General features: G+C 37.7%; 1 protein-coding gene across 8 annotated transcripts in view; it reads right to left on the reverse strand.

Moving 5' to 3' along the window:
• PAN3 (poly(A) specific ribonuclease subunit PAN3) overlaps window positions 1-20,455 on the reverse strand; it is a 114,457-nt gene that overhangs the window by 31,871 nt on the left and 62,131 nt on the right. For all 8 annotated transcript variants that reach the window (XM_045016868.1, XM_045016849.1, XM_045016839.1 and 5 more), the window contains 4 exons: window positions 12,155-12,305; window positions 4,713-4,960; window positions 3,462-3,566; window positions 1,861-1,918 (listed from right to left, as the gene is read on the reverse strand). In XM_045016868.1, coding sequence (XP_044872803.1) covers window positions 1,861-1,918; window positions 3,462-3,566; window positions 4,713-4,960; window positions 12,155-12,305 — 562 coding nt within the window. The remainder of the gene's footprint in view (window positions 1-1,860; window positions 1,919-3,461; window positions 3,567-4,712; window positions 4,961-12,154; window positions 12,306-20,455) is intronic.

Consider the following 20,455-nt stretch of genomic DNA (forward strand, 5'->3'; position numbering starts at 1 on the left):
TTTCAGAATGAATACACTATTTTGTTTGAAGAGTGAGGGGAACTGGACAGCTTATAAGACATCTAGGAGGACAGTTGAGACTAAGAAACTAGGCTGTGTTTTACAATGTGTCATTTAATGTGCTAACACTTGTATTTTAGTCCCAACTTTGCACCTAGACAGGGCAAACTGCATAAAAACAAGTTAGCTGACTGCGGTCAATTATAAGTTTTTCAAAAGACTGACCACAATGAGCAACTGCACAACATCCCCAATCTATACTTGGTGCAAAATCTGCCAAAAATCATGTTAATTAGCATTTTAAAACACAACCTATCTTACTAGTCAAGACAGAGTCTTGGAAAAACAAAGTCTTCTAAACATAAACCCACATTTACCAAGGCTTGTCTACATGGAGACTTAGTGAGTGGCAAACCAGGGTGTGAATACTTAGCATACAAGCCAGCTGAGCACTAAGTGGCCATGTGGACCCTGCTATCGTGCACTAAAAGTTCTGAAGTGAGCTTTGACGTACTCTTGTTTCAAATGGCAGTATCAAACTTTAAAGTGTAGTAGCAAGGGCCAGACATGCAGTTAGTGTGGAGCAGGCTAGTATGCTGTGGATTTACATTCTGGCTTGCTATGCACTAAGTCTCCCTGTAGATAAGCCCTAACTAGTAAAGGCACTGAGTTTAAACAAGGTTTTACTCCCTCAACTCCTCTTCCTCTGTTTAAATCATTTAGTGAAGTCAATCCTGTACGTATCTACGCAGGGGGAAAAACAAAAGGACAAGACAACAGGTTGATGGACTTCACAAGCACTGAGGACCATTGGGCTCAAGCAGAAGTTGGGGGAGGGGTTGCTAGGGAGAAAGTTCTTATTAAAAAGCAAATACTTTTGAGTAGTAACAAATATTATGGATGTTGGTTGAATGCCTTTGTTTAGGAAGAATTTCACAAAAGTGATCCCATGCAAAAAGTTCCTCTAAAGTATCACAATAAATGCTTATTATTAAACTTGTGGAATTTTACTTGTTTTTCCTCGTTAAAATACTGCCTTGGTCTGATTTTATACATACAAGCTCCCAGAACAGTTCACCTATTTCTTGGTAGTGAAGTGGCACCCTAAATATTCCTTCATCTAATGCCTCTCAAGATATTTGAATACAAAGGAAAAGATTGCTCAAGAACCCCTCCCGTCAGCATAGGTAATGTCTACACTGAAGTGTTGCAGCTGTGCTGCTGTAGCATTTTAAGTGTAGACATACCTGCAGTACCCAAAGCTGAAGCGTAGAAACATAGTCAAGTTGATGGGTTTAAAAGTCCTTCTCCTGATAATCTGCATACATATTCACTTTTGAAAAAGTAGGCCTTAGCTGCTGTAGTCACCCAATAGAATGCGTGAAAGCAAACCATGCTTAGAGCCAACCATGCCACTAACTGGATACAAAAATCAGTTACAATGTGGATTGAGGACAGGATCTAAAAGTGAAATCTGCTCAGTGAAGTTAACTGCTTACTTTTTAAGCACAGATAAATGGTGTTAAACAGAAAACCAGACTAAGTCAGCTAAAGAATTTTAAAATAAAGAAAAGAAAATATGCAGAAGAAATGGTGAACAGTAGAGACCTTATGTTTGTAAAGTGCTTTGAAGGGGCAAAGTATTAAAACTATGACGACATCTGTTATTAACAGCTCTAGTATAATCAGACCAAGTCTTACACTTCACAAAAAATTAAATTCAGGAACAGTTTTGCTAAAACATGCTGTTAATATATATTTATTTTTTAACAAAGTTAGTAGTGCTATGCAATTGTGCGAGCAAACAAGACTTGCTTAGAATAACCACAGACAATTATGACTGACTTTCTAGTTACTTACCAGGGATATCTGCTTGATCAATTTGAGCCATTGTTATTAAATGTCGGTTGATCAGCTCCTGAGGAACAAATTATGTAGCCTTACAGTACAGAACATAATTTAGTTGATCATCTTTGCTAAATTTACAGCATAATACCTAGGAAAGGTCAGGTTTCAATACTAAAATAGCTAGTTGACTTTTTAGGAGAACTCGCATCACCAGCTTGGAAAAATAAGGGGTTGAATCTATGGACTCTCCACCCAGGTAAAACCTGCACAAAAGGGAGGCTGCTTCAGGACTACTGCTTCTCATCGGAAGGAGGTTGTTGCCGGCACAGAATGCCCGAGGACAGCAACAGCGGTTCATTGCCCGGTGTGCTTCGCTCCAATAAACACACCAAGGTGGAGAAGCAGACAAAAGTTTAGTTGAGATCTCAAAGCGGTGCCAGGAGACAGACTTGTCTCAGATCAAGCACCCAGCTACAAGCAGTTTCTCTTTTTTATACATAACTTTAACTAAGCCTCTTCTATCCCCCCCCCTCACTCACCCTCTCTCCCCACCTTCCATTCCCATGTAGCAGATTACACTTTGCAATAGCAATTACATTAAGCAGTTAAGTCATACTTGGCGGGAACCAGCCTAGCTCATTAGTAACTCTTCTTTGAACCGTTATCTTGTTTTATTTCTTTTGATCTGTTATTTTGCCCCTTAGCCAGAGGCATACAGGCCTCATTATTATTTCCTAGTACCAGTGTGAGTGGGGTTGCACCTGATAACTAGCTGTTACACATTCCATTCTCTGTTGCTAGCTTGTTAGGTCGATTAAAGTTCAAACATGGAAAGGCTTTGGTCAGACATGGAGTGACTTTAGTTCATTCAGGCCTAGTACAGGAAGGCTTCACTGACACTTATGGTTTTCCACCCTCCTGAGTTACCTAGAGTCATGCCTAATGACACCAACAAGGTTACAATGGAGACTTTTTTTTTTTTTTAAAAAAGAAAAGTTGTGTGGAAGAAAGCTGTAAAAGGAACATGAAAAAGGCAGAGCCATGAAACCAAGAGACACCGTAACAAGTCGGAGCAACTCCAGGGGTGATCAGTATCCTGCCCCAGAAGACTAGCAGGTATGCTGAAAATGCTGAGGCAGTTAACTTTACACCCAACTTCATAATACATTTAAACATACCAAAGGAATAGAACTACATACTCTGTATATTGGAAAAAAACAAAAACAAACCACATAAATGAACATTTTCTTGATTATACTTCCATTTCAGTTAGCTGTATTCTAATCAAATTTAAAATAAAACCCCAATGCCTCACAAAATGTTTAGTATGTACAGAAATTCCAAAAGGTTTCAAAAAATACTTTTCTCTTCAAGTAACCTTTCTTGATAAAAAGATGTGGCATTCAGAAGGTATTACAGTTACAAATACTGTAATTTTGTTTTTTGTGGTATCTCTATTTCTGTCACGTGATTACATTTTTAAGTCCGGAATGAAGAGAATTCTAAGTGGTTTTAATGTGCCTATTTCCTTTTGTTGTTTGTAGTTGCTCAACTTTCTTAAAGACTATATGAAGATATTTAATCATTTCTACTTCAACACTATGACAGCTTACCTGTCTGAGTTCATCTGTCATGAAGAAGGAAGGTGCATTTGCTTTTGGCTGCATATAAGCAACATGAGGTGCAGTGGGAGGGTAAATGTGATAGTTTGGAAATACCTAAAAGGGAAAAAAATAAAAGATTTAAAGACTTATTTCCTTTAGAATTTGGAACATTCATCTGATTTTGATATGCGTTTATTCTGAGCAATTTTTGACCTGCTGACATAGTACATGTGCTATGAATGTACTTCTTGCATTCTCTACATTTTCCTAATGTGACATTCACAACCAATGCAACTTCAGATGATTTTTAAATCATTTAACACTAACTGTCGTCCTTTCCCATCCATAAATGCAAGTTTATCTTTATCTTGCAGAAATTAAAGATGATTTTTCTTGGAGCTTAACAATTGTTTTTAAAATGCTTTCTTCTTGCTGTTGTGTGAAAAACTCCACACAAATTGAAACAAGCAAAACAGATAAGTTTTCTCATCTCTTTCAGTTATAATAATCTTAGCTATTACTTGTAAGTTGTAACACTAATAGGTCAGCTATTCAGACAATGTGATTTTTGAGTTGACAGTACCCTTTTAATTACCCATGGATTTTCCCTACCATCTTTCCTTATAATTCCTATACTTAGTTACAACTTTTAAATTAATGGAAATTTCATCAAGAAGTCTTGTGTAAATACAACGGACCAGACTCAGTAAAACATAAGGCAACATAATTCTGAGTTGTCATCAGAACACTTCTTCTTTAGTGAACCTTTTACTAGAATTCTGCACAAAATTGTAAGTTCCAGTTTGCCATTTAAATATTACCCACATTATGCAACTATTTAGGGTCTTATGTGACCACCCCCATCCATCATTACAGCATTTTAGCATCTGCATGATAACTCAACTCAGTAACCTACTCCTAGTTTCAATTTTTGATAAGTCCCAATATGCTGCCCCTTTTTTTGGGGTGGGGTGGGGAGGGGAAGAGATGGAACTTAACACGTTCAGCACAGGAGTGCAGAAATAGAAGTCAGAAACAGCAAAGGAAAAAAACCTGCCCCATACTGCTCTCATATCACTTGAGTAATACCCCTCAAAATTAAGATTTGGCAAGAGAAAGTATCCAAGTAACAGCTTCTGTGCCAAGTTTCAATAGACTACAAATTAGTAGCAAGATTAAACATCACTCAAACATCTTCATTTTATGAAAAAGCTAAGATAGGGTCAAAAAGGTCATGAGGATATCAAAACCAAAACATACCATTCCTGTGAGAGGGGCTGGAGTTGTATCAGTATAGAAATATGTTGTTCCACCCACAGTTTCCTTCTGAATCACCTGGCCAGTAGATGGAGGCTGGGAGACAGCATTAGTAACAGGAGTAGAGGCACTAGTAGGCACCATATAATTTGCTGGGTTTGGAGTATGACTTCTTCTTCTAGGAGCAGGAGATGTGTGAGGAGTAATTTTAGGGGAGTGAAGAGGAGAAGATCCTGCAGACAGTGACATTCCTTAAGAAGACACAAGAAAATTTTCTTGAACAAATACTTGCTTTGTGGAAACGTAAAGACTAACTCAAGGCTTGAAAAACCTACCTCATCTACTCGTTCAAAGCTAAGTGAAATTTTGGTAGGTGAGAAGGGCCAGGAAGCTGCAACTTCCTTCTGCAGGAAGGCAGGGAGCAGAACGGCATAAGCACCACTATTTCTTTATGAAGCATTAAGGGGACAATGTAGCAGTACAGATGGAGAAGATACATTTTTCCCAGGAAGAGGACAGACACCAAACAGTCTGAATCTTTGCTTCTTTTAAAAGGAGAGCAGGACAGTTGTGGTGGGGGACTGGAGAACATGTGGCCTAGATGCAGGTGGAGGAATTAAGATGGCACACGGAATACAATATGTCAAGAGGGAGATAGGACTGAGAGCAGAGGAGCCTTGCAAAGACAGAGGAATAACCAAATTATTGGCATGCTTGTAGGGGCAGAACTGGTTTAGTTGTGTGCAGATAATATAGGGAATGAAAATGTGTCAATATATATTAGCACTAATTTTTACACAAGGTAGTCAAGTAAACAGTCAGGAAAGTTTTTCAATTTAAAGCAGTAAGCGCTTTAAAGAAGCTGCAGTAAGCGCCACCAGGACCCTACACCCCCTCTTGCACTCCAACGCCCTGTCCCAGCCCAGAGTCCCCTACCACACCACAAACCCCTCATCTGCAGCCCCATCCAGAGCCCACACCCTCAGCCAGAGCCTGTACCCCCTCCTGCACTCCAGCCCAGAGCCCCTTCCTACACTCAAACCCCCTCATTTCCAGCCCCACCCCATAGCCTGCACCCTCATCCAGAGCCCTCAACCGCACCCTGATCTCCAAGTCCTATAGACAACTTTAGAATCTCAGGGCTGATTAGCACTTTAGTGCTGCAACTGGAACAGACAGGGGCACCCTATGTTACATTCATGCTTTAGTTAATGAGCAACTTCTAATTCAAGAATATTGCAGATAGAGATACAAGACATGGATATTCCCTGTTCCCAAATATCCTTAAATTCATTAGGAATAAAAAAATATTCATCCAAGATTACTTTGACATTTTCAGAAAGTATAGGAATGAGCGCCAGCCTATAAAAATAATTTCAGACATTTATTCTATTGGCACCAACTACCTCATTTGTAAGAAAACCCCCTGGAGTTACAGGTAGAACATACATCTGGGTGAGCAGGTTAAATACAAGAAAGGCTGGTATTAGAGTGTTCCCTTTAATATCTCACTTTAGGCACACAGTTTTCCCCACTGGAAACAACTTTAACCTTTCCTAACACGACTAAAGTAAGCCTTTCCAGACTTAAATATCCTCTCTGCAAAACTGTACCATAGTACCAACTATATTTACCAATCCACATGACGAGCTACAAAAGTGAACATAGATTCTACCATGTAAAATGCAGCCCATCTCTCAATTCTGTATAGCTACCAAATATGTTAATAGATATAAATGTAACTTTTGGTGACTTTCTGATAAAAAAAAATTAAAAGACAGATTATACTATGCTGTGGAATAATGTAAACTTTCTTGGGTTTTGAAAATAGCTAAAATTTCATCTGAAACAAGTGTATTCTGATGGTACTATTAAAAGCTATTTACTAAATTTGCACTCTAGCTTTGGTTCTACTAAAGAATTTTTAGGCAGCTGAAAAGACATGCATAATAAGTTAGGTCTATTTCTTTCCGTCAACAAAACTGGAAGATTGCCTCAGAAAAAATTTTATATGTCTTCTATCTTTCACAAAACCCCTGAAAAAATCTTGCGACTCTCCCAAATTCCAAAACATGATTATCTTTAATATGTCATCTTATGCATTTTTTTCCTCCATTGCTGAGGTAAAAGTCTACCAGTTCATTGTCCTTAGGATATATAGGATGCAATGTGAGCCACATTAGATTTCTGGCATGGCAGCTTGCTTTATTGTGGCAATGCATAGTGTATTTTGTATAATCAACAATGGAAATTATAAATAGGTACTTCTGAATGACTAGATTCAGAATGGCTACATTTAATACTTTGAAGTATTCCTAAGAGGGGCTATATGAAGCCTTCCACAGAGTCCTGATCTGTTTTTTTGCTCTTTAAATATTCCAAAACAGAAAGAATAAACCCTGCCTAAATTGTCCTAGCTTGTTCCAGAATGTGTGATTACAATTCAATTAACTCTTCCAGCACAAAGTGTTATGCTATGAAGTTAACATCCATATTTATGCTGCAAAGAAAAGCAAGATTTCTCCATTAAAACAAGGAGCACCCACCAATACCTAAAGTGATTGAATAGTGGTTAAACAATTACTGCATATTATATAAAAAGACTATAATTTTAACAAGAGAGCAGATATGAAAGTTCTGTATTTTCTCCCACTTTAATGTGGAGAGGAGATAATGATTTCATAGGAAAAAATATACCAAGTCAAATATGGAAGGAAAGCCAATAAAATAATGGCCTACAAAATTAAAATGAATTTCATACAATTTATGTCCACTACACAATTCTTTAAACCAGGGAAAGATTTGAGTACGTCTCTTCTATCCTTTCAGTTATTTTATGCCATAAAATGTTTGACATTTATTAATTAAAAGCATTTATTACTGAGTGATCCAAAACGATACCAAAGCAATTGCTTCAAAGAATTTACTGAAAAAGAACTAACTGAATTAAAGTGTGCAGTTGTAGATTGGAAAAGCAGTTGCCACCACTTAATGAAATAATGTCTAGACTGCTTTATGTGGTGAAGTTTAATATAGAATATCTGTAAACAGCAAAAGTTATATTGTACTGTACATCTTGTTGGTTTGGGTATAAATATAGTTCAGGGTCTGTGTTAAAAGTATGCTATGAACATCTGTTGAAAGTTTCTCAAAACCATTCTCATGGGGCCAATAAAGCAATGTACTACCCAGCTGTGGTTATAGGTATAGTTTCATCCATTTTTCAATGTTAACAAGATATATTTCCATTTGCAGTAGTCAAATTAATACATCTAATGTTTAGAAAGTTATGTTTGTTTAGCAAAGCAAAAGAGAGGAGGGAAGGGAAACAAGAGAAAGGGATGATTATTATTATACAATTTTGCATACTGTATTATGCTTACTAGTCAAAATTTGAAATTTCGCATGAAGTTCAGCCCTGCACTTAGGTTTCAGGGATTTGGGTAGCTTTTGATGAACTTCTGACAGCTTGAAGGAATAAATTGGTGGTAAGAGTATCCAGCCTGGAAGCTAGACTCACAGAAACTCTCTCATATCAAGCCCCCTTACTGGAGTGGTAGTCTATTTTGCCAATGCACATGTTGAGTGAAACGGTTGGAGATAGGAAGGGTTTTTTTAAAATCAGAGTTTCTTTTTATCCTGCTGGAACAGCAGACCTGTTTGTTGCAAGAGACTTGCAACTTTGCTTTTGGTTCTGTGGGTGATTCCAGTAGGCTAGGAGTGTCAAATATCCAGCACATCTGATGGATTTATAAGGCTTGCATTGCGAATTCAGATTTTACATCATCTAAACTTTCATTTAAAAAAAAAAGTTTCCAGCCTTCATGGTAGCAAAGAAAATCATCCCAACGTAAACAATGCAACTAATGTAGTGCTGTCAATGTGAGTTTGCAGACTGTTTGAACCTAGGACTCAGGGGTGTGAACTCCCCTGGCCACCACTAACGTAACTTAGGTGTTAATAAAAAAAAAAAAAAAAAAAAGGACACTATTTCTACCCTCTTTTCCATTTCACTAGTTGTTGACATTAAAGCTCATTGGGAAAAGCAGACACCGGGAGGTGCTGCAAGAAAGGAAACGTGGAAGTAAAAGAGGAGAGAGGAAAAAACAATGAAGTACAGAAACCAGTTTAGCATATCTTCCCATTGACTGATACTGAATGCAACAATAAAGACACTGAATAAGCAATAAGACAGATTGTGGAGCCCCTGCTCCTGTAAGCAGGAGCACTGGCTTCATTACACCTATTTACAAGGCAAGCGCTCATCCATGTGATTAGGGCATTGCACAATCTATTTTTAAAGGTTTCATAAGTGCAATATTCTACTCTTGATCTTTACACAAACTTGCCACCGACCATATTAAGAAAATAGTAAAGCAATTTCCATCTCCTCTATGGGAGAGTTTAAAGGTCTGAGCCCTGTGAGTGATTAACTGGTAGTAGGAGCACCAAGATATGAGCTTTGAAGAAGCTGCTGTCAAGCTGTTTTTTTCATTCTCAGTGGGAGAAACCGATCTTGTCTGATAATGGAGAAAGCTGGGAAGAGAGCTTCCAATTTTCATCTCTGCCCATCATCAGCCTCTCTTATCTTCTCGCACACTATACTCAAATGCATCGGTAAAGTCTTCTGGTGAGGTAAGCTCTCTCTCACTTACAGCTTATCTTGCTTCATTTCAGTCACATTTGAAATATGATCTGTGTATGCTTTGCTAACCTATACTTCTTGGTGAGAGAGAGATTTCAGAATGTATTGACTTAACTATTTGCAAACTGATCAGTGGTCCCCTGGAAATCTGCAAGGAGCTGACTGGTCACATGCTACTAGCCCTCCCCCTTATTTTCAGCTGCTAAGTCTCTTCCCTAGTATTGATAAGTACAGTACCCACACAGGATTTGTGAACTGGAGGGGAAGTAGGAGCTATACATCACCTGAGGAGGTGGGAGTTAATATTCACATGTGAAATCAAAAAGTGCCTGTTACTGTTGAACTTTCACTTCTTACATTGTTTAACATTTTCCAAGTTCATGGTAAGTGAAGAAAAGGGAAGTGACAGGAGCGAACAAAGAAAAGCCAGTATACTTAAAGCATATTCACAAATTGCTGAACTGTTGACAGTAATCTAAAAATGGCTATTAAAATATTTAAATTTGTAGCCAAAAATTTAACATTGACTTTTACACAAAGTACTTGATTAAAAAGCTGGAATTCTGCAAGTATTAACTTCTACACCCACAACTGCTTAGTATTAAAAGACAGTAGAGCACAACGTTCAACTTTGCATGCTAGGGGCATGAAAAGCGTGCCTTTACTGGCTTGCTTAATCACATCTAGTAGTAGTAGTTGTACAAGTTTCAAAGAATTGCTTCCCAAGTTATAATAGTTCAAATTAAGAAATATTTTCTTCATTCATATTCTTGTCACACAGCTACTTTTGCTTTTTAATAAAAAGACTAGTTTTATACCACAACAGTAAAAAAAAAAAAAGGCAGGAAATGAAATATTGATTTTATCTTCCTTTTGTATTACAATTCACTTGGCTCCAGGCTCACAGACAATTCATGGGATGAGTGCTTTAAAGCTCTATTGTTCGCATTTAAATATTTTAATTAAAACAAAGTGTTTTTTGACTGAGGATTCATATGGATAAACTGGGACAAAAAAACAACACATTAGTTTTAATGTATTCTTCATTTGAGACCTGGTCCTAAAACTCTCTGAAGTCAATGGAAGTTTGCCAGTCAATGGGTGTAAGATCCGGCCTTTAATTAGTATTTCATAATAATGCAGTTGCAGTTTAGCATGGCACTTTATACCTTACTAAAGTTCACATATAATTATTGTATTATGTCATCCATCACTTATGTTAATTTGATCAACAAAGATACCAAAAATTTGCTCAACATGATTTGTTCTTTGCAAAGCTATGCTATTTAGTGCTTAGTATCAGAGGGGTAGCCGTGTTAGTCTGGTTCTGTAGAAGCAGCAAAGAATCCTGTGGCACCTTATAGACTAACAGACGTTTTGCAAGACATCCGAAGAAGTGGGTATTCACCCACGAAAGCTCATGCTGCAAAACGTCTGTTAGTCTATAAGGTGCCACAGGATTCTTTGCTGCTTCTATTTAGTGCTTATTTTTCCATTATTGTCAAAACAGTTACAGACAGTTCTTCCATGATTTTACTACAGACTGAAGTTAGTCTTGCCAGATAGCAACTGTCAAGACTGAGCATTAAGTACAACAGTTGCTCTTTTTGATTCCTCTAGTACCTCTCTAGTTCTCTATGACTTGTCAAAAGCAATTGTCAGGGGTTCAAGTACGTACATTAGCAAATTCCCTTACAGACCTGGGATGCATGTTATCCAGACTTGCTAATTTGTATATATTCAAATTGTCCAAGTATTCCCATATGTGCTTTTTATCAAGAATTAGAAACTAGTAAGGTATCTTTGCTTTATCAAACTTTGGAAAACTAATGTGCAAATTGCTTGAAATTTTTTGACTGTTTTTATTTCCAGAACACCATTGAATTCCAGGATTTGCATGGAACACATTTTTATAGGAGTTTTTAATACTGAAAATAATTGGAAGCAGACCCCAAAATATGGGTTGCAAACTGAGATTACACAATAGGACAAATAGTAGCAGCAGAATTAATTTTTAAAAAGGCAAGTGATTTTAAGTCTTACTTTCTTTGGTGCTATAAAATAAAGCTAAAGATTTAAGAAAATTCTTAATCTAGGGGGTTGTCTACACTTACCAAAGGATCGATGCTGCGGTGATCGATGCATTGGCAGTCTATTTAGCGGGTAGTGAAGATCCGCTAAATCGACCGCCAATAACTCTCCCGTCGACTCCTGCACTCCACCTGATCGAGAAGACTAAGGCTCTCCCGTCAACGTCGCATAGTGTGGACCCCGCAGTAAGTAGATATAAGCTACGTCGATTTGAGTTACACTAGTCACGTAACTCAAATTGCATAGCTTAGGTCGACTTTTCCCTTTAGTGTAGACAAGGTCTAAGAGTCAATGTATTATTACATCCACAATACCTATCCTAGAAATAAATAAAAAGCATTTATTGTATACAGTACACCCTTGCTATAACAAGAGACCCACTGTGGGGGAAAGGGGAGGCAGTAGCTCCTCCAGCCTGTCGCAGTGGTGAGGCTAAGGTGGGATCCAGGGACTGGGTTCATTGTATCTGAAGGTTTGTTATTATGAAGGGCATTATAGCGAAGGTGTACAGTAACGTAGTAAATTAATTGGAAAATTATTTCAAGATATTGTACTATTATTGGCACTACGGATTTTAAATTAAGAGCTAAACCAGGAATATACTAGGCTTATATACATTGAAAACTTTACTCCTAGTTTTAAATGGGTTAAATTTGAAGTGTAGATTAATAATAAATAGCTATACTGCAAATCATTACTCCCAACTTACCTGGAGCTAGTCCAGCAGTAGCAGGACTTCCCATGGAGGGGTGAGAGAACAAGGCTTGAGAGAAGGCAGACATACTTGACTGAGACACATTATTCAGCCTGGAAGTTGATCCTCCTTTCGGAATAAACTCACTTGCAGTAGGATTTGGTGTCTGTTTAAAAATCAAATGCAGTAAGTTAATGTTTATTTCAAGTGTGAAGATATAGACAATGCCTATTAAGCTCAAAAAACTTTCTAGGCAAGTATATCAGAGGGTATCGGACATTTTAAAGATTTGCATACAGCTTGTCTGAATAGATATAAAAATAAAATAATAATAAAAATAATAATTGGAGATATACCTATCTCCTAGAACTGGAAGGGACCTTGAAAGGTCATTGAGTCCAGGCCCCTGCCTTCACTAGCAGGACCAAGTACTGATTTTTGCTCCAGATCCCTAAGTGGCCCCCTCAAGAATTGAACTCACAACCCTGGGTTTAGCAGGCCAATGCTCAAACCACTGAGCTATCCCTCCCCCTTTAAAATCTGTTTGTGCAGTGTAATCTTCTACCTTACATCTTAAGTAGCATTATAGTGCTTGCCTTATGAACATCTGAGTTATAAATTTCTATAACACCTTTTCAAAAGATTTGTCAAAAATCTCTTCTATTTTAGTATTATGGACCTTTCAAGAACTGAGACTTTGTGACACCGCTGCACAGACTGGCACTATGAAGTGTTTTAGGGAACTAGACTGCTGAAAGTACCTCAGAACTGAGAAACAGTTTCAAATTTAAGTTGTAAAAACCACTTCTACTAAAGAAAGGTCATTTCTGTCTCTGTTTCAAACAGGTTAGTATGTTCCTTTTTTTGGAAAGTACAGCTTCCTTCTGTTTTAGGCCATTTCTACACTACCACTTATGTTGGCAAAACTTGTATTGCTCAGAGGTGTGAAAAAACACACTGCTGAGCGGCATAAGTTTTGCTGACATAAGTGGTAGTGTGCACAGCGCAATATCAGTGGGAGAGCTTTTCCCACGAACATAGCTACCGCCTCTCATTGGGGGTGGTTTAATTATGTTGACAGGAAAGCTCTCTCCCATCGGTACAGAGCAGCTAAACAAGAGATCTTACAGCAGCAGCTGTAAGGTCTCCAGTGTGGACATGGATTAAATAACTTAGGCTATTTACATAGCACCTTTAACAAACTGCTAGTTGCTACACCATAGACCAGTGGCTCTCAAACTTTTTTACTGGTGACCCCTTTCACATAGCAAACCTCTGAGTGTGACTCCCTTTATAAATTAAAAACACCTTTTTATATATTTAGCACCATTATAAATGCTGGAGGCAAAGCGGGGTTTGGGGTGGAGGCTGACAGCTTGCAACCCCCCATGTAATAACCTCAGGACCCCCTGAGGGGTCCTGACCCCCAGTTTGAGAACCCCTGCCATAGACAATATGATTAGACAGGTAATAGATGAACACCTTAAAATAAGTAAGGCATGTGAACACTTAGTCTGTAAAACAATTAAAATTACTGGTTTTGAACTTGCATTTTAAAAAAAGTATGTTTTTCATAGGAGAAGAAATATAAACTGGTTCTAGGTGGGCATAAAGTACACTACAGCATATCCATCTAAAATAAACTTAAGTGGACAGAAAACATGTGAAGTTAAGAGTAGGAAATAAAAATAAAAATGAACAAAATTCTACAAGTGGATGTGTATAACCTGAAGATTATTAAGTGTTAGTTGGCAAATTTAAGTATACATTCTCAGATTCAAAGGGAACTGCTGCAATTGCCTGAATAAAAGAGGTAAAAAGTGAAAATCAGAAAGAATAAGTTAGCAGCAGAACTCTGAATGGACAGCAGGCTGTTGACAAGATAATGGTTGACAAAAAACAAAACCAAAAAACCCACACCCTCACAGCAATTAAACCAGGTATAGACCATACTTTTTTAGGTAGTTGAAATATATTACGAGTTTTAAAATTTAGATTAGTTAAGTTACTAAATTGTACACTTTTCCACAAAAGTGAAAAAAAACAAGTCAAAGAAATTAAGTTCTTCATTTCACACACATTAGAGAAAAGATATGACAACAAAGATTGACTGAAGAAAATTATTTGAAAACTTTGTTTTAAATTATTTTGGTATTAAAAATAAATTAAAAGAAATGCGCCTCCAATTAGACACTTCAGCCAAACACTATGGAATATAATATTTGAAACTTCGAGAAAGGAAGGTTAAATCTGGACATTGCAACAAGGTAGATGATACTCAAAAATTTAAAATTACAAAAAATAGTTCAACAGCCAGCAATGGATTTGGAATGGAGCTCCACTGCATTCCTACATTTCAGCCCTACAACAAAGATAAATTCTTATCAAAAAATAATCTGGTTGTTTTAGGTAGGAGTCAATTTGTGCATGTGTGTGAATATTAAATTTGAAATACAGTCAATAGAGAACTGTCCTATTTTAGTCACAACCAAAAGCGCAGACAGGAGAATTAAAATACCTGGACACATAAGGGTATAAAGGTGTTCATCTATGATGCTAAAGGAATTGCAAAGTCTGGGTAAGGAAAAAAATCAAAATCTAAACCAAGACAGGAAAATAAAATGAAAGTTAATTATAACTGGCAATTTTAAATGCATTTAAACACAACGGGAAAGTTCTAGACAGACACCTGTACATTTTAGGTAGAGGAATAACTGTAGAATGAAATATGCTCTTGAACAGCCTGAAGTAAGATCAGGCAAACAGTCATGCGGTCAGTTAGATGAGGAGACTGGAGAAAGTGAAGAGAGGATGCACTGAGGGGAAACAGAGTTTTCAAATACAATACTACTACCGTAAATTTATCAAGCAACATCATTCAAAGTGTCTAAAAATAGGTGAAAAGCTTGTAGAATCAAATTAAATTGCATCTCAAAGAATCATAGTCCATAGAAAAATAGTTTCTTACAGTTACAAGTAGATCAGGGGTCGGCAACTTCTGGCACGCGGCTCGCCAGGGTAAGGACCCTGGCGGGCTGGGCCAGTTTGTTTACCTGCTGCATCGGCAGGTTCAGCCGATCACGGCTCCCACTGGCCGCAGTTTGCCATCCCAGGCCAATGGGAGCTGCGATCGTCTGAACCTGCCGACGCAGCAGGTAAACAAACTAGCCCAGCCCGCCAGGGTCCTTACCCTGGCGATCCGTGTGCCAGAGGTTGCTGACCCCTGAAGTAGACCATGAACTTCATGTCTACAATATTGTGATGAAAATTCTACCATGTCAAAACATTTTATGAAATTAAAACACCTATACTTCAGTGAACGAACGAACGAACAAGCAAACAAAATGCAGGCAAAACCAAAAATGAATCCAAGAAACTCTGATCAGCAAAAATTCCCTCCTGCCTCCTAAAAAGTGGGCAACTTCCAAAAACCCACAACTGATTAATATTTAACTCTCTCAACTCAAGTGGAAGTCCATTCCACTGTCTATAAAATCCTACCACTATAAATTCCTGAATATATTCCACAAATGTAGGTACCCAAGTTCTGGTCTGTAGAACAGCAACCAGTAGGTTCAAACATTTTAAAATGAAATTCTACTCCGAATATTCCCACTTGTCACTCTATACTTTGGTTTATCCAAATTAGGTGGCTACACCTGGATGCTATACTCCACATATATCTAAACAGTACTTTATAATGAAACTGCAAAAAATACCCTTGATTTGACATTTCATCTCTTGACGAACAGCAATATCCTACTGGCCTTTTTGGTCTCTCTCTCTCTCTCTCACACACACACGCACATGCACACGCCTCTTCTATGCTGGTCAAGGAAGAGATTTGAGGATTTAAACATGCTTCCAATTTCTAACCCACTTGGCTCCATACCCATTGATCAGAAAAACAAGTAGGTTATAAACCATTATAATCAGAATTTGAACATAAAACATTCTACGCAGTCACAAACAAGCAATATTTTCTAATAATTTAATATAGCATGATCAGAAAATTGGACGTTTAGTTCCCAAAGCAAGCTTAACTGCCATGTTACACGAAAGTTTACGAAAGCTTTTAAGAACAGATGAATTTCTTGAATGTGTAAGATCACAGCTATAGTGCCACATTATATTAGTGTGATTTTTCTGCATCTGAGTTCCTTGTTACATGTGCATTTTTAATTTGTAATCACTTGAAATCAATGAAATTTCATTTCATTTTCTGGCTTTCTAGATATAGGATCATGTTTAAAATAGGCAGCCACAGTATGTATACTGTACACATTCAAAATAGTCAAGGAAGTGACATATCACTGTTACTTGTCTATAATTGCTATTCATTTAAGTGTTCTTTTCCAAACTTCACAAAATGCATTCAAACAGGTATATGCCAATTTTGAATGCAAGATTAAGAAATCAGTTATTAATGCTCTAAATAAGTACCCAAGAAGGTTCTTATACCTGAAAAAAACATCCTTGTCAAACTCTGGCAACACAAAACACCAAATGAAATTTTAAGAAACTTTTGACTAAATTTGAACCAATGATAAGCCCAAGTCAAGAGTTTTCAGCCCAAAAGGGGATGGGATTGCCTTAAATAGTCAGAAGGACAACAAGTGCATCATTACAGTTTTATGGGGATTAATTTAACCCACCATACTGAAATAAGAATGGTTCCACTCTAAAGGGACACTTGACTACATGTGGAAATTGCACTGGTTTAATTTAAGGTGTGATTTTTAGAACTACTTGAACTGCTGAAAGGCTGAGAACATTTATTTTGGTTTAAGACAGGCTTGTTGCACCTTAGTTTAAGTCTCTTCCTAATTGAAAGTGAGGGGAGAGTTTATGTCTTTCTTAGACACAAAGAAAATTTACTTCATTGCAATCTGTTATACTTAGGATGCTCCACTGAAAACACTGCCCTTTTTTGTGGTGATGTGCAAAAATACAAAGAACCCAGTTTGACCCTCTGAATCCTGGTAGAAGGTGCAGGATTGGCAATTCAACATATTTGACATGAAGATCTCGGACACACAATACAGAAACTCTCAGTCATTTTTACAGTTTTCTGAGTGGAACTTAAACTTCTGTCAGAAAGCTTGGTAGAATAACATCCTTTAGATCGTGAGTAACCAACATGTATTTGGCGTTAACATGTTCAGAAAGAAAAAGAAAGTAGTATTTCCTAACCACATTTCTGAGATAAAATTTTTCAAAAAAGTAAAAGGTTCTGAATTTCCTATAAGAGCTGTGTAAGCAGAGTCACAAAGAGCTCATGTTCAGCTGCTTATCCACCACCACCACCACATTAAGAAACCTGATGGTAGAAGGGGGAGAACTTTACTGCTAGCTTCTCTCTTGAAAGTTTAAAGTTTTTAAATTTAGAAATAGTAGCACAAGGAATTTTACCAGCATCTAAAAACTTAGGTTTTTTTGATAATCATTAAAAAACAAATAGAACAAAACCCATAATCAGAAGAGAGGACAATGTTGTAAAGAGGAAGATCATTAAAGATGCTATCTTGCATCCACAAGATTATGGCAGTAGTTTGCAAAGCATATTATTTTAGTATCTCTGCCTCAGATTAAACAAACTCAAGAATTGGGGCTAAAACTGCTAGTCAATAATCTGAGTAAGAGTAACCTAGAAGCAAGAAAAAGCAGTGTGACAATGGCAATTTCCTACAGATCCTTGGAAGACCTTATTGAATTAACGTCAAATATATTTGGGGTCCATTGTTTTAAATGAAGGGTTTATGTAGGATTGTGTTCTACTCCCAGGGGGCGGGGGCTACCACAGCTCCTCCAGGAACTAAAAACAGTGGGTGCTGATTAACGTAAATCAGTCAGGTTATAGCCCCACCTCAGAGATGCATCACTTCCTGGGGCAGCTCACATATATTAGGTCAAACTGGATTCTCCACAAACCAACAGACATAGCCAGGACCTTTGGATAAAATAGCTTGATTTTCAACTAACCCAGGGCCTTCTTTCTGATACAGCAAACAGATAGGACCTGCTGTCTAAGAAGGAGTCACAATCCTTGCAAAAAAGGGTTGGAAGGACTGACACCTACCAGACCCTTGTCCTTGAGTTGGGGGTAAGCTTTTTAGCATGTGTGTAGCTTCTTTTCTTGTTTTTAGTATATTTTCTCTTTTATGCTTTCACCTTAAGAATAAATGTGCTTGCTTCAGAGATTCCAAGGCCAGAAGGAAACACTGTGATCATCTAGTCTGTCCTCCTGTATAGTACAGGCCATAGGACTACCCCAGAATAATTCCTAGAGTGTATCTTTTAGAAAAGCATCCAGTCTTCATTTTAAAATTACCAGTCATGGAGAAGCCACCATGACACTTGATTAACTGTTCCAGCAGTTAAATACTCTCACCGTTAAAAATGTATGCCCGCTTCTAGTCTGAATTTGTCTCGCTTCAATTTCCAGTCATTGGATTCTGTTATATCTTTCTCTGCTAGACTGAAGAGCCTATTATTAAATATTTGTTTTCCATGTAGCTACAGACTGTAAATCAAGTCATCCCTTAACCTTCTCTTAGTTAAACTAAAGAGATTGAGCTCTTTCAGTCTATCACTATAAGGCAAGTTTTCTAATCCTTTACTCATTATCGTGACTCTTCTCTGAACTCCCTCCAATTTCTCAACATCCGTCTTCAATTGTGAGCACCAGAACTGGACACAGTACTAAACCAGCAGTTGCACCAGTGCTGAAAAGTAGTAAAATAACATCTCTTCTCCTACTCAAGATTCCACTCTTTATATCAGGGGTAGGCAACCTATGGCCCGGGTGCCGAAGGCGGCACACAAGCTGATTTTCAGTGGCACTCACGCTGCCTGGGTCCTGGCCACTCGTCTGGGGGGCTCTGCATTTTAATTTAATTTTAAATGAAGCTTCTTAAACATTTTAAAAACCTTATTTACTTTACATACAACAATAGTTTAGTTATATATTATAGACTTATAAAAAGAGACCTTCTACAAACGTTAAAATGTATTACTGGCACGCAAAACTTTAAATTAGAGTGAATAAATGAAGACTCGGCACACCACTTCTGAAAGGTTGCTGACCCCTGCTTTATATCATAGGATCACATTAGCTCTTTTGGCCACAAAGTCACTCTGGGAACTCATTTTCAGCTGCTTATCCCCCTCCACCACCAAATTTTTTTCAGAGTCATTTTCCAGGATATAGTCTCCCACTCCATAAGCAGAGCCTATCTTCTTTGTTCCCAGATGTATACTTTTACATTTCGCTGTATTAAAACACATATTTGCTTATGCCCAGTTTACCAAGCAATCCAGATCATTCTGAAACAGTGACCTCTCTTCTCATTATTTACCACTCCCACAATTTTTGTGTAATCAGCAAATGTTATCAATGATAATTTTGTGTTTTCTTCCAGTCATTGATAAAAGTATTAAATAGCATATGGCCAAGAACCAATCCCTGAAAAGATCCTCTGGTCAGGAGGGAAATAGAAGTGAGTCTCTGCACAAGCAAGGTAATGGCTGAGGAGCCAGGAGCCTACAGTGGATGCCCTTAATGGACCAGGGAGGAAGGAGAAGCAGGGGTAGAAGGGCATACAGATGCAGTTGCCCTGAACCGTGACAGGAAGGTAGAAGAAAAAAAATTCACAAAGCCATTTACTGAATATATTTGGAGAACGTAACAGACTTAGACTTTAAGGCCTGAAGGGACCATCATGATCATCTACAGTGGATGTTGCTGCTCAAACAGTATGGATAAAGTAATGGAATAGTGTGACTTTAAAAAAAACCCTGAAGTTCTGAAATTTCAATCAAGCACCCAAAGTAAGCCAACACCACCATTTATTTACAATCAATAGAATAAGGGCCACATTTTCAGCTGGTGTAAGTCAGCATAGCCCCACTGACTTTAATAACTAATTGTTTAATCATACAACTAGCCATATGCTCCACACCATTTCTGAAGGACTTTCAATTAGCAAATTTTCTACTGATTGCATGATGTGAAAACAGTGCTATTGACTATGCTACAAACAGTAAAAGGACAGCATCCAAAAATAAAGCTGCTGATCAATAAGTAGGTCAGCTACTAACAACCATCATTCTCTTCCCTCCTCCTCTCACCTTAGATGTGCCACAGTTTCAGTTCCCCTCCTCCAAAGTATATTTAAGATATTGCCAACCTTATTTTAAATCTGTTGAAGAAAATAATCTAGGTACTATCTGAATGCACCAATGATTTCTGCATTAAGTGTTCTTGCCAATACTGTTCCAGAATAAGCTGATTTCGCCAAAAACAATTACCTCCAG

This window comes from Mauremys mutica, chromosome 1 (genome assembly GCF_020497125.1).
Source record: "Mauremys mutica isolate MM-2020 ecotype Southern chromosome 1, ASM2049712v1, whole genome shotgun sequence".
NCBI classification, from domain to species: Eukaryota; Metazoa; Chordata; order Testudines; family Geoemydidae; genus Mauremys; species Mauremys mutica.